Here is a 19,506-nt window from a genome sequence, read left to right on the forward strand (position 1 = left end):
AGATGGTCATATCTCAGGAGCTTGAGTGGCACATTCTGGATTGAGATTGAGGGGAGGTGGATTCCAGGGAACTGCAGGGGGGAGAGGGAGAAGGAAGGCAGTGTTTGAGGGAAAACAGGTGACTTTAGGGAACAAAAAGATCTTTCAGTGTTTCTGTAATCTTGGTCTACAGAAGCAAATTGTGCAAAACCCTAATTCCAGTCCTAACCAAGCAAATTCAACTATAACCTAATGACTCAGTAGATTTCCTGGAGACTGTATAAGTATTCATCACAATATATGTACTTTTCATTACATGATTATTTCATTAACATCTAAATGAGTTATTCTCATATGCTTCTACACAGTAATAACACAAGGGATTTTTGTAAGTATAAACAAAAAGGCTAATAACAGCGCACGATTTATACTTCATGAATAATGTACTTCTAGCCTAGTAAAGTAACACTCGGGATGTGCTACTGCAGCATTTTCTGTGGTTTCAGACAGTCAAATGTGAGTGACTCAGGGGAATATGAATCTCAGTGCCTGATACCAGTGAGTAACTCTGAACTATTCTGTGAATAGCGATTATTATAAATCTTGTGGTCCTTTTAATGTTCTGAAATGTAATGCTCTAAATGTAAAGAGAACTGCATGTTTCAGTGTAGAATAAAGAGGCCTCACAAGAAGTCAAACTAGAATCAAACCATATCAAAAAAGAAATTATTTTGTTGCCTTTTCCTCCCCTGCCTTTCTAAGACTGTAATATTCTTTAGGCAGGATGAATGAAGTGTTCCATTCTTTATTCTCAACTAATCTCACACTTCCACCAGTTCTTCCATCCTTTCCTCAGCTTCCTTGTTCTCTCAGGGTAAAAATATGCTATGTCTACCACAAAAAGGCAACTCTGTCTGTCCAGCTGTCATCCCATCTATATTTTCTCTTGAATTTCTTCAGTTCCTGGAAATTTTAGGTTTTGTTTACAAAAGCACTTGGAATTCCTCCTCTTCCAGTTCTATGCTAAACCAGTTTGCCTCTCATCTTACTCAAATTGGCTGTGTTAATAACATTAATAATCTTTTATCAGCAAGACCTGAAACAAGAACTCAAACATCTACATCCTTGAGATTCAACCATCATTAACACCTTTAACCTTGCCCTTACAGAAATTTTTCTCTTTCCTTTCTTTAGTCTTCTATATAGTCACAATTATTCCCAAAATGTATTCTTATACAGACCCTCATTATTCTCTGTATCATTTTTTGTTTGAGGTTACACATATCTCTAGTCTCGATACACTCATTATCATTTTTACTCTAGCCATTATGTCAAGTTAATTTCATCTGCAAACAAAAAAATAAACTTCAAGGTCTACACTAATGCAGATGTTACTTCCTGTAACTATCCTTCAGTTTGCATTATCTATTTGCGTATTTTCACTGTTGGTATATCTACATGTATTGTTTTTTGCCAGAGAATTTTTAAATTTCTGTGGTACAGAGGGTTACATAAAAAAGAGATGAGCCCCCTGCAAGGCATATACAAGTTTATAAAACAGCTTTGTTGATGTCTAAAACAAAGAAGGAAACTCCAATCCTGAAGTTCAGCTTCTAAAATTTTGACCTGCACTTATCATTCATTATTTAAGAGTTTGAAATATGGGAGACTTCAGTGATAGTTGGCTTCAGCATTCACTGAATGCCAAACAAGTTACACATGCTCTGAAGCCATCTTGTACATTATACACTGAAGAGTGGATTGCAAGTGTCTGGATGTGTCAAACATGTTCAAGAAAGTCTTCCCTCAAACAGCTGAGGACAATCACTGGGGAAGGATGTAGGAATGGGATTAGTTCTTAAAAGAAGATCACACCCTGAATCTACCTAGGAAATGAGAGGACTTGTCCAAGAAAGCATCTTCAGAAGGCTAGTTAGGACATGTTCCTGGCTATGACAGAATTGGGCCCTTCGGTTCTGGGAATCCCAGAAAGGTTAAAAGTTTTATGTAAATCACCTACCTAGTGAAGAAACTCACAAAGCACAGCTAGTTAAGCACTAATATATAGTTGAAAGTGTCATCAGAAAATGGGAAATTTGAATATGTATCAGGTTGAGGAGTGTCATTTCCCTCTCAGAAAAACATCTGTTTATATCCCTTCATAATAGAGCTCTATCAGCCTTGTCTGCTCTTCTTCTAGAGCTGCCAGTGTTGCAAGACAGGAGAGAAGAGATTGTGAAAAGAACTGTTTGTCACCAGTGTTGCTCTAACGTGTATTTAACCCACTGTTCCCCCCATAAAATTATTGCATGAGACTTAATTCTGCCAAACCACAAGACTTGGATACAGAAACATGTAATTAACAGGTAAGTTAATCCTTGTGAGGCAGGACACCAAAGAACATATAAGCTGTGCATTACCATGACCCAATTTTGCCAGGGAATGGGGATCATGATTCTTCTGCCACCACTTAGAAAGTCCAAGGAAGAAGTGCGATTGATAGGAGCTTGCTAACATTTGGGGACAGGCTCATCTACACTGAGGGCAAAATGTCCCAATGAAATTCCCAGCTGGACAACAACCTGGCTTGAGGCTGTACAAAAGTGTAGACAATATGGTCTGATTTTTTTTAAAAAAGGGGGTTATACAGCTTTCCAAAGGGGTCATATAGGTGTCATTGCAGAAAGAAACTGGCCCACACGTTAAAGGAGCTGGGGTTAGTTTTCAAAACTCAGATTGAATTCCCAGTTTCCCAAGGGACCATATTTCTTCACCCAGACAAATTTCTGTACATATTTCAATCTGTCACGCTTGCATGGAAAGCTCACCAAGCTTCTCCAAAGCACCTGGAGCTACTCCAAAGCACAAAAAGTGTATCTTGAACCCATACAGCCAATCTCACCAACAACTACACCAGCAAAGCCAGGAGATTCTTACATAGTTCAAAACTGTGCAGGCAGGAAGAGCTCACATGTGGGCCCACTTGACAGTGAACACAGGAATGACGTTTTCAGGCTTCCTGTTCCTCAAAGAGCTACACACAACCATACCACACACATTTTCACATGGAATTCAAGAACCTTAGTAGAACCCTCAATTCTTACTTTATACACAATTATCCTGTTTTTCACAAACAATTTGTAGACACAGAGTATCATGATGATGTTCTCATCCTTGGATATTGACATTGCTGGACATGGATGGGTGCTACTCCACAATGTCTGCCCAGCACATCCGTGTCAGAGGAAGTCTGAAGGACACATGGCACATTTAGCAGTTGTAGTTTCCACCCATTTATCCTGTCCACAGGCTGGCTTCCTGTTAAGAAGAGACCTGCATGCATCCCATCCTCTTGCAACCTTGTCCTCCTCCAAAGAAAAACCCAAGCATATAAGCAGAGATGGAGCCACCATGGGCTTCTGTGCGATTACAGGAACACTACGGAGCACATCTAGCACAATAAATTACAAAGCAATGTCTACCAGTATGTACAGGGTAACTTGGTCTGTCTTTAGCCTTCACACACTAACTTTCCCTCTCACAGGAAAAGCTCCCTGGTTAAGCAGAGACTGATTCACCTACTCCACCTTCCTCTTGTTAATGTATATATACAACTTTTCTTCAGTCTCATAAAATAGAGCAACATTTTTGGCATTCTTCTGTCTTTTTTACCAAACATTTTAATTTTATTAGCATCTTTTTTATGGCATTATTAATGAAATCAAGAACTATGTTGCAGAAATTATCTTATTAGTTCTAAACATAGTCACACCAATTCCCACTTTTATCAGATTGACTGCTGCTCACCCAAAATTGGTGCTAGCTCTGATAGCTAAAGCTTTAAAAATTCTTATCAATTTGGCAATGTTCTACAGCTTCAACACCTTTTCTCCACTCCCTGATTTCCAGGATGAACAAGACCTGTATTTTTAGTGAACTCAACTTTCCCTGTGAAACTGCAGCATATTTGTATTCTAAAACATAAAATTACCTTTGATGCATACCTTTGGTTGTATAAACTGGTAGAAAAGTGCGCCAAAGATCAGACTGACAGAATAAAAAATAGTCTTCATGAAGTGCATACAACACTAGGAAACTCTTTAGTAAGAAAGGTCTCTCCAGCACTATCATAACTATGAGAAAACCCCTGCTAGCAACCAAAATTAAGGATGCTTTTGTACCTAGATGGGTATTGGCAGAGATATTTCTTGTGGAAAGTAGTAAGAGCTAATTCTAAAAAACACCTATTAAGGCTGCATTGGTCTCTGAAGGAAAAATCAACTTGAAGTGCAATAAACAAAAATTTTTTGTCAACTTTGAATTTATTTTATGATTTATGCTGCTGGCAGCACTATAAACTACATGAGGGAAGACTAGAAATACAAGTTTCTTAAAAGTCCCTAGGGACAAAACTGAAAATCTCACCATTCAAGGATTTTCAGTCCAACACCTTTCGATTTTCTTGCATTTTCTCCAACTACCCCATGATGGATTGAATTGGTATGTTTTGTGTGCTTGCTGTATGTTTGATGTGATGTATTAAAAGCTGAAACACTGGAGATTTTCCATTATATTTATCTTCTGTTCAGGAAGAAAAAAAAAAACCCTGAATTCTTTCTCTTTGTACAATTAGGTAAAAGCTTTATAATGTATTTTTTACCCAGAAGGCTATCTCGCTTTTTCTAATGATGGCAGAACTTAAAACAGAAATTAAAGAAACAAATGGGTTATAAAGAAGCAGAAAGGAATTGGCTTTAGATTTTATCAAAAGGTAAACCCTTGAAATCCCATTATTTTCTAAATAATGATATAAAATGTCCTTAATTGATAGACTTGTGGAATAATTCATACAAGGAAAAGATAAAAATTCATGTGGCACTATTCTTCATTGAAGGGATTCAAAGAGATGATGAAAATATAGAAGCTCTATATTGCTCCTTGGAAGCATAGCTCTAAGGAAAATACAGGCAAGACTCTACATGACACCAAACAGACAACATATGCTCTAATACACAGAGGTTTAAATCCTTATTATATTTATGAAAACAATTAATAAGAAATAATAAAATCTTTTCACCACAGTAGAATGACCCAACAAACAAGCAAACCTCGCCGATTTTCTTACTAATTTCATTTATTTAAAGCTTCTGAGATTTGAATATGAAATAATTTATCCCCCAGTACATCTCAGATACTCAGGTTCTGTGTGCAACATCAAATGGGTGAACATAATGAATCCTGGTAAAGCTAACTATGCAGAAACTGGGTGCTGCTGGGCTTCACAGGTTTTTAGTTTTTATGAACTTGGACCTATGGAGCCAATTCAACTTGTCTGCAAGTATTTATACATCAATGGCAAAATGAGCATAGGGTGCAAGACATTGCAATACAGTTAAGTAAAGAAAAACTAAACCCCAAGCATTTTATATACATTTAAAATAAACATTAAAATATGTTTACAATTTAAATTCAGGAACAGCTCAATTGAGATGCCTCAATTGAAAGATGATGCCATTGGCAAGAGCAAAACCAAATTATGAGTGGAACAGAATTTGGGAATATTGGTAGTGATTAATTATGAACTGGTATCAATATCATCCACAAAGAGTATCAAGAATTTCCAACAGCAGACAATTCATGTCAGTGCTCCCTAGCTTTTTTAAAGCTAATAATAAAATATCTTAGACCTCCTGAAAATGGGTATCAAAGGCCTCCTGGAAAGGGTATCAAATGGCAGATGAATAGAGAAAACATTTTCCCTTAATTGCAAGTTATGAGAGTAAGGATTATGAAAACGTATGTTCAAGAAGAGGGTAGTGGGATTCTTGAGGTTTATTAACTAAAAATGTTTAAGTTAAAGCAGTGAATGAATGGCTAGAAAATGTTATTGGAGTATTTTGACTGTTCCTGGTTTGATGGCTGATGTTCTAGCATGTACTGACAGGACATATTGCTACATACTGGTGTAGGACAAACATACAACACGCAAACTAGCTTTGACTACTGTTATATTTTTTTTCCCCTGCATATCACAAACACCTCAAGAATTCACTGCTATAAGAAGAAGAGAATTGCCTTACAATTTACTGAGCAGGCTAGCAAAATTGAGCACTGCCAAGGAAAATTACCTGAAAATATGGTAAAATTTTGCCTTTGGCTAGGTTAGACCAGTGCAGAGCCCAAAGAAAACAAATGGAGAGCAGGCTCAAAACTTGGGGTCTCTGAGAGAAAAACTGGCAAGTTTGAATTACTTCAATACATTTTAAATTTCCTAACTCAGTTAAGAAATCAGCAGTATAAAAGGGGTATGTGAAAAGCCAGGAAAATAATTTGATCAGTCTGTAGAGATAAAACAATTCAGTAAAGAGATTGTGTCAAAGGATGGATAAATAAATATATTACTATGAAGTTAAAGTGGCTAAATGTGACACTTTAGTCACTGTGCAAACACTGATGTATGGCTATGCACAGCAGCTTTCAAAGCACCTGGTTTGACACCCAGAGCACCTGGGACATATTCTTTGGCCAGGCTGAGCTGCGACAGTGGCTTGTGGGAGGAGAAAGATGGACACAAGGAGACCCACAAGTACCACTGTAGCATGGGCATGCACTGACCATGTTCCCTCCATAGATGCACGGAGCTAGAGATGAAAACAAGAATCCCTTTTCCACATGAAAATGCAACAATGAACATACACCAGTTTGTTTTGGAGATGCAAACATTGCTAGAGTGGATAGTTCTCTCTGCAGCTCATCTTTCTGTCATGTCTGTCTCAATAGACAACAGAGTGGTGGGTCCCTAAGCAGTCCCAGATGGCCACTAACCACTTACATAACCTTGGATAATCACACCCCTTCCCTGTGCTTTTGTGTCTCCTTGTTTCTCTTGCCTGTCTGGAATGGCAAGTTTTAGTGTGATTGAAGTAGAGAGCAATTATCTCTTGATCTGTGTGTGTAATATTAGAGTTCCATACTGGAGTTCCCAAAGTTCTCAGCCAGGGACACTAGGTGCTGCTGTAATATGAGTAATTAAAATAATAACTATTATTAAGGAAAATGTGTGTATTCTTTCTATGGACTGTTCCAAAAAGCCTGAAAGTCAGAGAAAAAAATTTATTCTAAACCTGCACATTTTTTGAAAAATAAGAACCAAAGGACCCCATTATTCACTTCACTAGTACTCAAAAATTTTCCCCTTCCCTTTTGACACTTTGCAGAAAAAAGCTGCAAACACCTTCCACCTTTGAAAATGCACTGAAAAAATGCACTTTTTTTTTCTACTTCATGTCCATTTTTAAACCCAGTTTCAGCAGTTTACTATTATGCAAGTTCAACCAAATCACTATACTCCAAAATCCTTGCCAGCTACACAATTATGCACCTTATTTATATATTATTTGAATGTGAACAGAAAGGCAAAGACCTCAGCATGGGAGAGCATGACTTGGATTGCAGATGATTCAATAAATGCATGGTGATTTTATTGAGGCTCAGATTTTGTGTCTGTCACTTTCACAGTATTCTAAGGAGGTTTCATCTTATTAAATGTAGTTGACTAGCCATAAACACAGTAAAAGATTAATAGCAGTCCCTATGAATCACAGTCACTAAATGCTTATTGTCTGAGAGTATTAAGAAGTCTTTAGACAGCTGCCAGCTATAGCTCTGAGAGCTATATGACTAAAGTGCTATTTCTGAAAGCCTTGGAGTCAGTTCATCAAAGTGGACTTCACAGCGGACAATCCAAAAGGCTATTTATATTTTAAAAATAATTTGGCAAGTGTTGTTTATCAAACTGTTTTCCAGACACAAAGACTCCACTTAATAATTTACTCTTGGATTCACTGCCCTTAAAATGAAGCTAAATGAAATTATTTGGATCCACAGAAGAACAGGTCTGATAAGGCAATTCTGGATTAATTAGAAGTGATAAAGTTTTGCTGCCAGGTTATCTCAAGATCCAAAGTTAGCACAGAAACAAAGTTAAAAACATTAAGCATGTGTGGAAAATAAGTATCAGGAACCTGTATGAGAATTAGGACTTTATAGTAAAAATGGGACAGAATATTCCTATTTTATATAAATCCTTATTAAAAAGCATTTTAGGAAGGTGGAGTGGTACCAACACAAACTAAAAATATATTTTATTCTTACCATTTGAGACTGGCTCCGTGGACAGCCATTGATATCTTCAACCTTTTCATTTGCTAAACAAAAACAGTGAGAGGAAAAACAAAAGTAAACAATGAGATAAAACTTTCCTTTCCAACCCCTGCTCAAAAAATAAAAAAAAAGAAAAGAATAAAACTCAAACCCAAAAACCTAAAAATCAAAACGGAAAAAAAAAACCTGAAGAAAAGCAGAAAAGGCACAGCAATAAAATGCAGAGGGTTTTGTTGACAGAGAGCTCTTTTCTAAGTAAAGCTCAGTCGTACAGTAACAACACTCTTGTTAGCAGCAGTTGCTTCCATATGCCAAATCATGCAAAGGGGGAAGTGCGAAGGAGGTCGCTGCTAATTCTTCAGCCCCTGCAAAATAACTGCTGACATGAAATCTTCCACAATTGTCTTTGCAGGGTCAGGATACAGTTTCAAGGCATCCCAGAAAGTATGAGCCACTCCAACTAACAAAATGCACACATGGGAGACATATGGCTTAATGGAGCATTAATTTCTGACAATTCAAAGTGTGTAAGATACAGTTCTGGCCATTTAAAGGATGGTTAAACAGCAACTTTCAAACATGCTCACATAAACATATTTTTTAATTAAGACAAGGATGGACCACACAAATATCAGAGACATATGGACCCAGTCAAATTGTATTATTCCGGGTTCATCTTATTGTTAAATACATTCAACTTAAATTATATATTCCCCCACGCAAGGAGTCAGCTCTCAGTGCTTCCCTCAGCCCTGGTCTTACCGATGATCTGGATGATTTCTGCTAGCAGAACTCCATCTGCAATGTCCTGTTGCAAATCCTTGATCAACCGCTTGTGGCCAGATTTTGCTAGGTAGTGGTTAGCCCAGTCAGTGTAAATCTGCAGAGCAGAGAGGGAGGGCAAGGGGAAGAAGGGGAAGACAGGAAAAAAGACAATAAAAAGTCTTAAAACAAATGTTGGCTTACATAGCAGAACTATTCTGGAACACATTCCCATTTAAGAAGTCAGCACCAAGGGAAACAATTTTAATGTTTTTTTTGACTTTTTTTTTCTCCCTAACGGTCATGCCCCTCCCCCTGCCATCCTCTGTTTTATTTTAGCTTCAAATGATTCAGGCTGTTTCATGAGGGTTCAAACTTGCTGTGACCAAGCAAAATTCCCCTTATGACTGTAAAGGAAACTCCTGTCGTAAATCAATCACATCTACCAAAATTCCACCTCCCACCACATTTCTACCTCCACACATGCCCTGCCAACAACATTCATACTCTGGGGCTGCCTAAGAGAAAGTAATAGAAGAGACATGTGCCTGTATTTGAGTAAGGATTGGGGTGTCCCTGGTGCTCCTGCACCTAGTGATGCCTCTGTACCACTTTATGCAGTAATCACTGTGTTTCACTGCTCAGAGACAGGTCATTTGCCCTCTTGCCTACAGTTCAAAGTGCTCTAATGTGCACAGAGGAGACTGAGAGCACCAGATGCACAGTAGTCTTACCACTGGAATTAGAGTACATATATTCTGGAAATATGCTGTGCCCTTTCTTTGCCTAAAGAGGAGGGAGGAACAGTGAGACCAACAGCACCAAATACTTAGCAACAGGCAGCACAAAAATGGCAGTTGTAAACAAAAGGTTGAAAAGAACCACCCGAATTACAACCTCCAAAATAAGGGAGGAGAAGGGCATGAAGAGAGAGGTTGAAGGCATTTCATAAGGTGTGTATGTACACAAAGCATTTGCTAACACCTACAGCACACACACAAGCAGAACCAGGTTTATTTAGGGTGGGAAAAGAGGGACACTTTCCCCTCTACACCAAAGGAGGAGTGCACCCCACGAGCTTCTCACACCTTACTGGGGTGTCCCAGCATGCAGAGGGAGCTCATAGAAGTGGAGGTTGGCGGGGGTGTCACACAACAGGAGAGTATCTGTGGCCTTTGGCATCCAGCCCTGGCTCCCTTTTGCAGGGTGTCTGTGACCTCTTTCCTCACTCCAGAAAACAGGATTTGTACAGAACCTTCCAAACCTCCCACTGCTGTGGGATGATACCACTAAGAGAAAGCGCATATGTATGATAGCACCACCATGTGAGTAAATATAATAACCAAGAGTCTTTCTCTGCTGAGAATATTGTTTGAAAATGTTGAAACTGCATATTTGTCAAAAAAAAAAAAAAAAAAAAGCTTACTTTAAAAATATTCTTTAATTTAACCTCATAGACCCCTGGGAGAGGAAGGGGTCAGAATCCCATTTTGTGAAGAGAAAAACAGAGGCCAAGCCATTAACAACTTGCTTATTTCAACAAGGAAATCTGTGGCAGAGCCAGGTTGGGAAAACAGATGCAATTCCCAGTCCAGAGCCTAACCCAAAGGACCATTATCTGCTTTCCACCCCACAAAAGTATCACCATGCTCGCCATTAGTCCATGCTCACCTGCTAAGGATTCCTTTGCTACCTGAGTACCTTTGCCACAGATTTTCTCCCTCTTTATTAAAAGAGAGAAAAATATAACTTGTTTGGTCTACTCTATTTCTTCTCATATTCCTGCAGGTGGATCACCAGTTGATTTGTCATAGCTTTCTTGACAGCTTTAGAACTTTAAATAACTCCACAGAATTAAACTGTGGATGCGGATTCAGCTCTCTATAATCAAAGGATGCTGCTGTTAAACGGGATCCTTACTCTCCCTGCTACACCCAGAAGTCCACTTGAATCTCTTGTGTTTTCACTGACTGAAATCAGTGTTTTCACTGATTGATATTATTTTTTCCCTATTACAGCTGAGTAACATAAAAGGCTCCATTCAAATGTTGCTTTTTTTTTAAAGCAAACTGTAGCTAAGAAAGTGTTTCTTCAGTCGTATAATCATATGGAGTGAATGTGAGGTCTCTACAAAGATTGTATGAACATAAAATAATATGAAACCATGATGATAAAAGACACATATCACACCCATAGCATCATATATTCCCTACTACTAGTATTTCAACTTCAGTCATACTTTGAAGGTAATGTTTCAAAAATACTCTCTATTAATACAAGCAGAACTATTTTCTGTATTCCAATGAAAGTGATCCACTGGAACATACAAAATTTAATACCACTAGTATTATTATAGGTCAGTTTCATATTACAAATAAAAATACCAGGCATTTCCTTTTTCATTTGTCACACCCTCACATAATCGGGTGTATCAGTCCTAATTCTGACTACAATTTGAACTATCCTCCTGCTAAGCAGACAAGGAAATTTCAATATAGCAGCTACTTTGCAAGTATCTAGTATTCAAAGAATGGGCTTCACTGATCCATCCACCCCTTCATAATTTTCTTTTTTCATTAATTTAAAAGTGATAAGCATAAAGAATGCAAACAGCATTTTGTAAGCAGAGGCTGATTATCCACATAATATCAAAATGTTTCTGATGGTCAGCATTTAATAGTCATGCAATGGTACAAAAACAGTACTAGGAGGAGCCTGTGTTGAAAGAGGAGGTTTTTTCACTTCAAATGTATTATAAAAATATCAAGAAGGCAGAGATTTATTGAGGGAGACAATACAGCAAACCAACACTCAGTTGGCAATGGAATTTCACACTTCTTTTCCTCTCATTCTGTAGGAAATACCACTTGCTTCTGTTTCCACCCCCTTCCCCATAGGATGCCTTTCTCATTCATCTCATTCTTCTGGGGACCCAATTGGTCAGGAGTCTTGTAAAAAATGAAAAGCATGAAGATAGACATGTGAAATTATAAGAATGTACACATGCCACTATAATCTTTTTACACTAAATTATCTCATGTAAAAGCAATGAGAAATAGAGACTCTACCCTTCACAGTTTTCAAGTACCAATGCACCTCATAAGTTTTATCTTTAAATCCTTGGGAAAATATAAAGCTCTAGTGTGCTTCATCGTTCACAATACTTAGTTATCATGGGAGAAAACTCAGAACAGATGATCAAAAATCAGTAACTTCATGAAAATCTCCTTTTTATGAGTGCTCCCCTTCCACTGGGTGCAGAGCAGCTCTAAGGAGTAGCTCTGCATGCTCTCCCTCTTCTCAGAACTAGCAATAGGTCACGACATCGTGTATTAATTGTGCAGCAATCCTCCCCCAAAATCCTCTTATCTTAGATGTTTTTATAAAGAGGCTGTTTCAGAGGGAAACACAGACGTGAATGTTAGTTGTTGCAACACTTCCTCCCCTCTTCGCTGCTCCAGTAACCCCGCGCTACAGCCACACACTGGGCCGGGCTGCGGACTTACTCATTTCCTGCCCAGCCTTCCTCTCCTACCGCCCTGCTGTCCAGGCACGTCTGACCGGGGACAGCTCTCTCCAACGCCACACCGGACAGCCTGCAGCGTAGGGGACAGCCGCTGTTACCTGGAACAGCCGGCAGCGTAGGGGACAGCCGCTGCTCTCTGCCGTGCGGAGCACCGGTCTCAGAAGCACGATAACGGAGCAGACCTGATCCTCCTGTGTTTGTGTGGTCCGAGCCCCATGGCAAGGCCTGGTGATTTAACTGCTCACACCACAACCGGGATTCGACAGGGCAGCCTGAGCCCTGGCACAGGCTGCTCATGCTAATAACGGTTTCCCCTTGCATTCCCCAACTGCTCGTCATGCTCCCCTTCAACAGAGTAGAGGAAATAAACCCTGATACCCAAATATAGTTATGAACTTCACCTCGATACTTCACATGTACCTACAAGGAGCACAGTAGAGCTGCTTGGCAGGATCTGCAATGAAGCAAAACACTCTGTAATGCGGTAGTTTAATGAAGTGATAAAGGGAGAGGATCTCACAGGTTACTGCCTTTTTAGAAAATGTTTAATCATGAACCATGTAATATACATCAGGCAGTGATATAAAGCATCCTCTTTAATACAGAAATGTTACCGCCCACAATTAAGGCCAAATGGGTAATGTCAGATGGGTTTCAGAAGTGCAGTCAGCCTAATGCAATAATAATGCATGACACTTTGTCACTGTCTTTCACTAGATCAGCTCGGCATACTTTCCAGGCATAAATGAGATCACTCCTATTTATTATTTCTGTAGATGTGAGGAAACTGAGGCACAGAGGCTCTTTTTTTGATGTGGCTCACTCAACAGCAAACAGCTGAGACTACATCCCAGATATTCTGAGTTGAAAATAATTCCTTCTGTGAGCTATTATATCAGGTACTTTCAGAAAAATGCTTGCTGGGAAAATGCATATTCCAAGAATTTGGATACTTCCTGAATTTTTGTTTGTTTGTTTGTTACAGAATATAGAATTTCAGCTCTTGAAATTGTCCCCTGTTGCTATCAAAAACATGGCTTTCCATATGCCTCTGTCACTCTCTTATGTGCCAGTGCTGCTGGACAGGGAGAACAGCACTTGCTGACAACTGAGGTACAATAAGACCTTGACGACTTCCATGCCATTTAGGAGCATAGGTTAATTTTCAAAAATATTTAAATATTTTTGCACTAAATGAAAAAATATATATGGAATGAACAGACAGAATCTGGTTCTCATCACTTGTCCTTTAAAATATTCTGCAGGAGACAATTGTATCCCCATTCATTAGCATGGCAGACTTGAAATGCTGTCCTCCAATGCTCACTATCATAGGAGGCTTTTAAACAACTCCATTTCCCAAAAGGAATTTGTAGGCAAGAGCAAGCCTCTCACAGATTTTTCTTTAGTGCTTATTTTGTGGCAAATAACAGTTGGATAAATGGAAGGAAAATTTATCTATTAAAAAAAAAAGTTGCTAGCAGTATACCTGGGTTGCAGTATTTCACAGCAATACACAATGCTATTTCTCAGCAGAGCAGGAGTCTGTCCTTTATTCTATGTTTGGATTATAACAGTACATTTCATAATTTTTTTCTTTACGAAAAATAGAATGAAACTATTTAATGAAATAGCCCCAAAACTAGAATATTAACAGTCAGACAAAATGGAAATATGGCATTGTTAACTTTATAAAAGGGTTATGTGACTTCTAGTGTAATGTTTTCACTCTACTTAAAACGTTGCTGTTGGAAACAACTGATAGTTGATAGCACTTAGGACTTTTCACCCATGGGCACTTTTTCAAAGAAGAGATTGATGAGTTGTTTCTGTTGTTGCCCAGTATGTTACAAAATGTGCTATAAACGCTGTATATCTATTTCCTGGAAGGTTGTCCAGTGTGTGGCCTACCCTGGATGCTGAATACCCAACAGAGCCTGCATAACAGTCCCAGAGTCCCTGTGAAGAGGATTTGTCAGAGGAGAGGGCATGACCACAACTTTATTTTGTCTTAGCTGTTCTTGGCTAATAAATTGTGGGTAGCAAAGCATGTGTTAGAGTGTCCCTGAAGCAGTTTGTATTTATAAAGAGAAGCTGGGCAACACATTGTTTAGTGTTAGATTAGGGTGAGGAAATCAGATTGCAGAGAGATGCCTTGCTCCTTCCCACTGCCTATACATTAAGGAAATCTCAACTGGAAGGCAGGATCTGACCTTTTAAATATTTTCTTATTGAAGGTTATGCCTCTGGGATGCAGAAGAATAATTTATTAGTTTCAGTCCTCCACTTAGCAAGTAAAAAGACTAACTTTGAAAACAATGGATCACATTTAGACTGCCATAAAAGACAGATCAACCATTCAATTTATGTCTTCATTTAATTTGCTATAGAAAATAATCTGCAATTCATTTGGTATGAAGCAAATCTAGGGTCTGGGGGTGGCACTTTTCGTAACATTAAGCAAATTACATGAGAAAGAAAAATACACAATTAAAAATATATAGCCAGAAAATGAAACTAGAATGACTTAATTTATAGGCAAGATGGAAGCCAATGCACTTTATTTAACAAAATGAAATGAGTATTGACATTCCACTAACGCTGTTTCTGAATCGCACTGAGCAAATGAGAACGATTATGAGTTAAGGAATAGAAACCACTTAGAGGGATACATGCCAGTTAACCAAAATGTCAGAATCCCTGTAGTACAATTGTGTTTTGTAAATAGCAGCATGTATCCATCAACACTACTCAGCAGTTTACAGATAAAAACACAATTAAACATAACTCCACTAATCCCAGCTAAGAAAATTAGTAGAAACAATACCCTTCAACAATCACTGGCAAGCTTTAGGTGACTTACCCAACTTTAAGAGGGCTGTTTTATATTTCCAAGTTCCACTTGCAGTTTGTGATCGAGTCACTGAAGTAACATGGCTTACTGTGCTCCCTTTCTACTTATTTCTTCCCAAACCCCAACTCAGAACTTATTTAACACATATGTTTGAGGCTAACACTCACTAATGGCACAGGAGCAATACTTCTGATGCTTCTGTGCCAGATGGAAGGTAACAGCTTCTTTGAATGTGTATTTGTGTGTGTTATATGCATATAGGGTTCACTGAGTAACTTGTATATTGGCCCAGATAAAAAACACTTTATAGAATAAATTCACTTGTTCATACTTTGAAAAGAATCCTACTGATTTGCTTTACAGTTTAATCATACAGTTTTATTTACTGGCTTCAGTCTTGTGCAATAGCAATAAAATGCCACTGGAAGGAGCCAGATCTTCGTCCTGAAGCTGCAGGGACCCTGAACTGGCAGCTGCTTCTCTACAGGCTTGTGCAGCAGGGAAGTGGTACTTGCCAAGGGAGCAACAGCACCACATTTATTAACACTGGCCTTGAGCTTCCTGAATTGTCAGGAGACAATATTAAGTGCCACCCGCACAAAGCAATCCTCCAAAGCAGTCGAACTTGAGACTTTTTGTTATAAATATGCCATATATTTGTTCATAAACTTTGGAACAATTTCTTGGATATAGATATGCATATATCTAAATATATAGATATATAGTCTTTAAAGTGCATTTCAACATCCATTTAGTGAAAGTACAATAAAATACTGGACCTATTATTCAATGCAGGTTTTACATAAGACATTGATTTAAACTGATATCTCGGATAATTTTATTATAGTAAGGAAGACCAGGATTACCCAAGGTGCTTAAGTAGCATAAGTGTTACACTAAGAAGGTGTCAACATTTTAGTTCAGATAAGCAGTGTGATTCTAAAGGCAGTTTCCTATCACCTGGGCTCTCTCAAAAATCCCCTTCACAATAAGAAAAAAAAAAAACACAAAACTTCAAGAAAGCCATGCTTTAGTTTTCTTGGTATCCAGAATAACAGAAACCCCATTTGTGTGAATCTACAGGCTCATGTATGTCTTGTCACTGCCAAGATAAGTTTCATGACCAGTCCTGCATTCATTTTGTTAAAGAAACCCACAGTGAGCAAAGTTAAGTTTCCTGTAAAAGGAAAAATTAACTGAATTTGAACAGGTTTCCTTTATGGCTCACCAGTATAACACCACAGATGAATAGACAAGACTTCTACAATCTTAGTAGAAAGAATGAAATAATTTTGAGAACAAAAACATTATTGCTTTGTTGGTTTTTTGTGGTTGTTGTTTTGGTGTTTTTTTTGGTTTTTTTTTTTTTTTTTTTGGTTCACAAGCAAAAAGCCACTCTTGCTATAAAACAGACCATTTCTGGGTGAACACCTGCCTTTGCAAATCAGCAACGGGGCTCCTCACATGGAGCTGAGAAGATTCCACTGTGAAACTACTCCAGATTTTCCATCAAAGCTCATTTTAAGGATTTATAACTTGGACAGGGAGATTCTTTCCACACTGCAATTTGGCATTAAAGAACTTGGCCCAGGGATCAAAATAACCCTCTTTGCCAGCACTTCTTTTTCAGAGTGGAAAGGCAAATTTCTGATATATAAAAATACAAAAATATTAAGACATACATTTGTTCTCTTCTTGTGAGAAAACAGTAGCAAGTAAGACCATAACCAACTTTAAATATAGAGTCTTCAGCAATTTTGGGGCTTACATAACTAATTTAAATTGTCTAGTTTCCTCTCATGTGGAAGAACAGTTTTACAAATCAAACTAAACAAAATACATTGCTTTCTGGGCTATATATTTTATAACAACATGTTTTAACTCCTGGGTATTTTTTCTCTGTGCCTGGATGTTTAAAAGTTGTTTTTCACCAACTCTATGATTTTAATATCAATAATGGTCTTGTACATATTCACCTCATATCATTGAGGTGCTGTAGGTAACACAATAACCTTGAGTAAGCTAATGATTTGAAGTGTTGTGATCTGAGACCCGTACTGTCATTTATCTCTGTTAAACAGGCCTTGGTGGTGAATGTGAGCGTTGTAATGGTCATGTGTGCAACCGCTTTGCCTTTTGCTACCTATCTGAAGCTTAGGTAAATGAAATTATGCTTACACAGATGACAGCCTATATTTACTTCTCTTCAGCTCAAGAAATGCAGTGTTTCAAGGACTTGAAAGACGAAAAATGCAGCTGGGTACAATAGGGATATCACTTCAGGACACTTCCTTTTTGTCCTCTGATCAACATTGAAAGCACTGCCCATAATAAATACCTATCCATTCTGATTATAATAATATTTAAATTTGCAATATTTCAGGGCAATTAATTTTATGTATGAAGTAAATTCTGTCAGTCAATATTCTTAAACAATGAAGAGGAGAAAATAATCTTATCATAATTACGACAACAGAAGACTTTTCATCTTAAATGGGAATCAGTATTCTAATCTTTCTCATTTCTTCATGAAAGATGTGTCTCACGTACACCTTCTGTAACACAACCAGATTTGGAAGGATCTTACAATGGAAAGCAAAAGGTTCTAGATTCCTGTGGCAGCAGCTCTCTGGCCACAGAGAGCAACACATAACTTTCCCAGGCCTTTCTGGTAAAGGCTGTGAGAAGACAAGAGAAGAGAATGAGAAACAATTCTTATCTTCACTTGCTGCACCTGTTGTTGTGAACATGCGGAATGTGTTATGGAGATTTGTTTACCAAAAGGTGGTTTGTTAATTAGCCAATGGTGATGGTGTTTGGATTGGAGGACCAGATAGGTCTAACTGTATAGTAACTGTTTATAAAAGCATAATTAATATAATATAATATAATATAATATAATATAATATAATATAATATAATATAATATAATATAATTAATATAAATTGATCAGCCTTCTGTGAATCATTGAGTCAATGCTAATTATTGCCCATTTGGGGATCGCCTGCTACGACAGATTCCTACTGAAAATGCCCTTAACACCCTTCCTTTCTATCATAAAAGGTGCCTAAATGTGAATGCTTTGGTTACACATCACATGAGAAGAGGCAGGATGACACAGAGTGGGGATCTTAGGGCATGGGGGTTTTCATTCACTGTTCAATCTGCAGTCTCCTATGCATACATTCTACCAGATTTTGATTCTCCTACAACCTTCTATAGGACCACAGCACCATGCAAAATAACTCCAAAGATATATCCATGATTCGAAATTTTTTCACCCATGATTTACCTCTGAAGACAATCAAACCCCCTTCTTTTGTTGAGACAAAATGGTGCTTTAGTGTTTGAAGCTTGCTCTCTGGGTCCTCATGACTGCTCATACACAGGGCCCTCTTCCTCAGGGGACTGCTTTCCACATCTGTAACTCTTCATTCACTGTCCTATATTTTCCTTTAAAATACACATTCTGGTGATACCATGTCTCTTGGATGACAAACTAGAAATGAAGGATGAGGATTGACTAACTCACTTTAAAGGGCCACTGCCTGTAAATTTAATTAAATCCAGATCTTCCACCTCCCACACATTCACCCCTTGGGACTAAAGGCTTCTGTAAAGGATTAGGAAGGGAATACTCTCATTGCAGCCACATCACTATAGAGAAAATAATTCAAGGTTTGGGAAATTGTGAGCAGGAAGCAGATGAGGAAGAAAGGGACTCACTGAAAACACAAACAAATAACTCTGCTGGCTAGAGATTATAGCATTTATTTTGGACAGAGGCGATTGTGCTCCAGCCATTCCTTCCAAGAGCCTTTTTGTATTTTGTCCTACTAATGTAAGTATGAAACGGAAATGATCCAGTAAAAGAAGCATCATGTCTCCTCTGAAATGAGTCTCTAATGCAGCTGCCTACCACATTGTGTCCCATCCCATGTCAGGCTCAGTTGTTTTCTTGAACTGTAGTGCTGCTCGGCACTAATGGCACCAGTAGCTCGCTCCTCAGGTGGCTCTGAGAAGGCTGGCACTCCAGGACAGCCCACACAGCTCTTCAATGATTCACAGGGATATGGATATTACTTTGAGGACTTATGTTGACACCCCTCCATTTAGTCTACTTTTTTCAGCAAGAAAAATGGGGTTTTTTGGACCTTTTCCCATTAACCTCCTAACTCCCTGATAACATAGGAAAAAAAGATATATTAGACATGCTAGCTT

General features: G+C 38.3%; 1 protein-coding gene across 1 annotated transcript in view; it reads right to left on the reverse strand.

The window, feature by feature from the left end:
• The window catches only part of NAV3 (neuron navigator 3), a 248,795-nt gene that overhangs the window by 168,893 nt on the left and 60,396 nt on the right, over nt 1-19,506 (reverse strand). The window contains exons 2-3 of the mRNA XM_053978007.1: nt 8,905-9,022; nt 8,134-8,186 (exon numbers count right to left, since the gene is read on the reverse strand). Coding sequence (XP_053833982.1) covers nt 8,134-8,186; nt 8,905-9,022 — 171 coding nt within the window. The remainder of the gene's footprint in view (nt 1-8,133; nt 8,187-8,904; nt 9,023-19,506) is intronic.

This window comes from Vidua macroura, chromosome 5 (assembly GCF_024509145.1).
Source record: "Vidua macroura isolate BioBank_ID:100142 chromosome 5, ASM2450914v1, whole genome shotgun sequence".
In the NCBI taxonomy this organism is placed as follows: domain Eukaryota; kingdom Metazoa; phylum Chordata; class Aves; order Passeriformes; family Viduidae; genus Vidua; species Vidua macroura.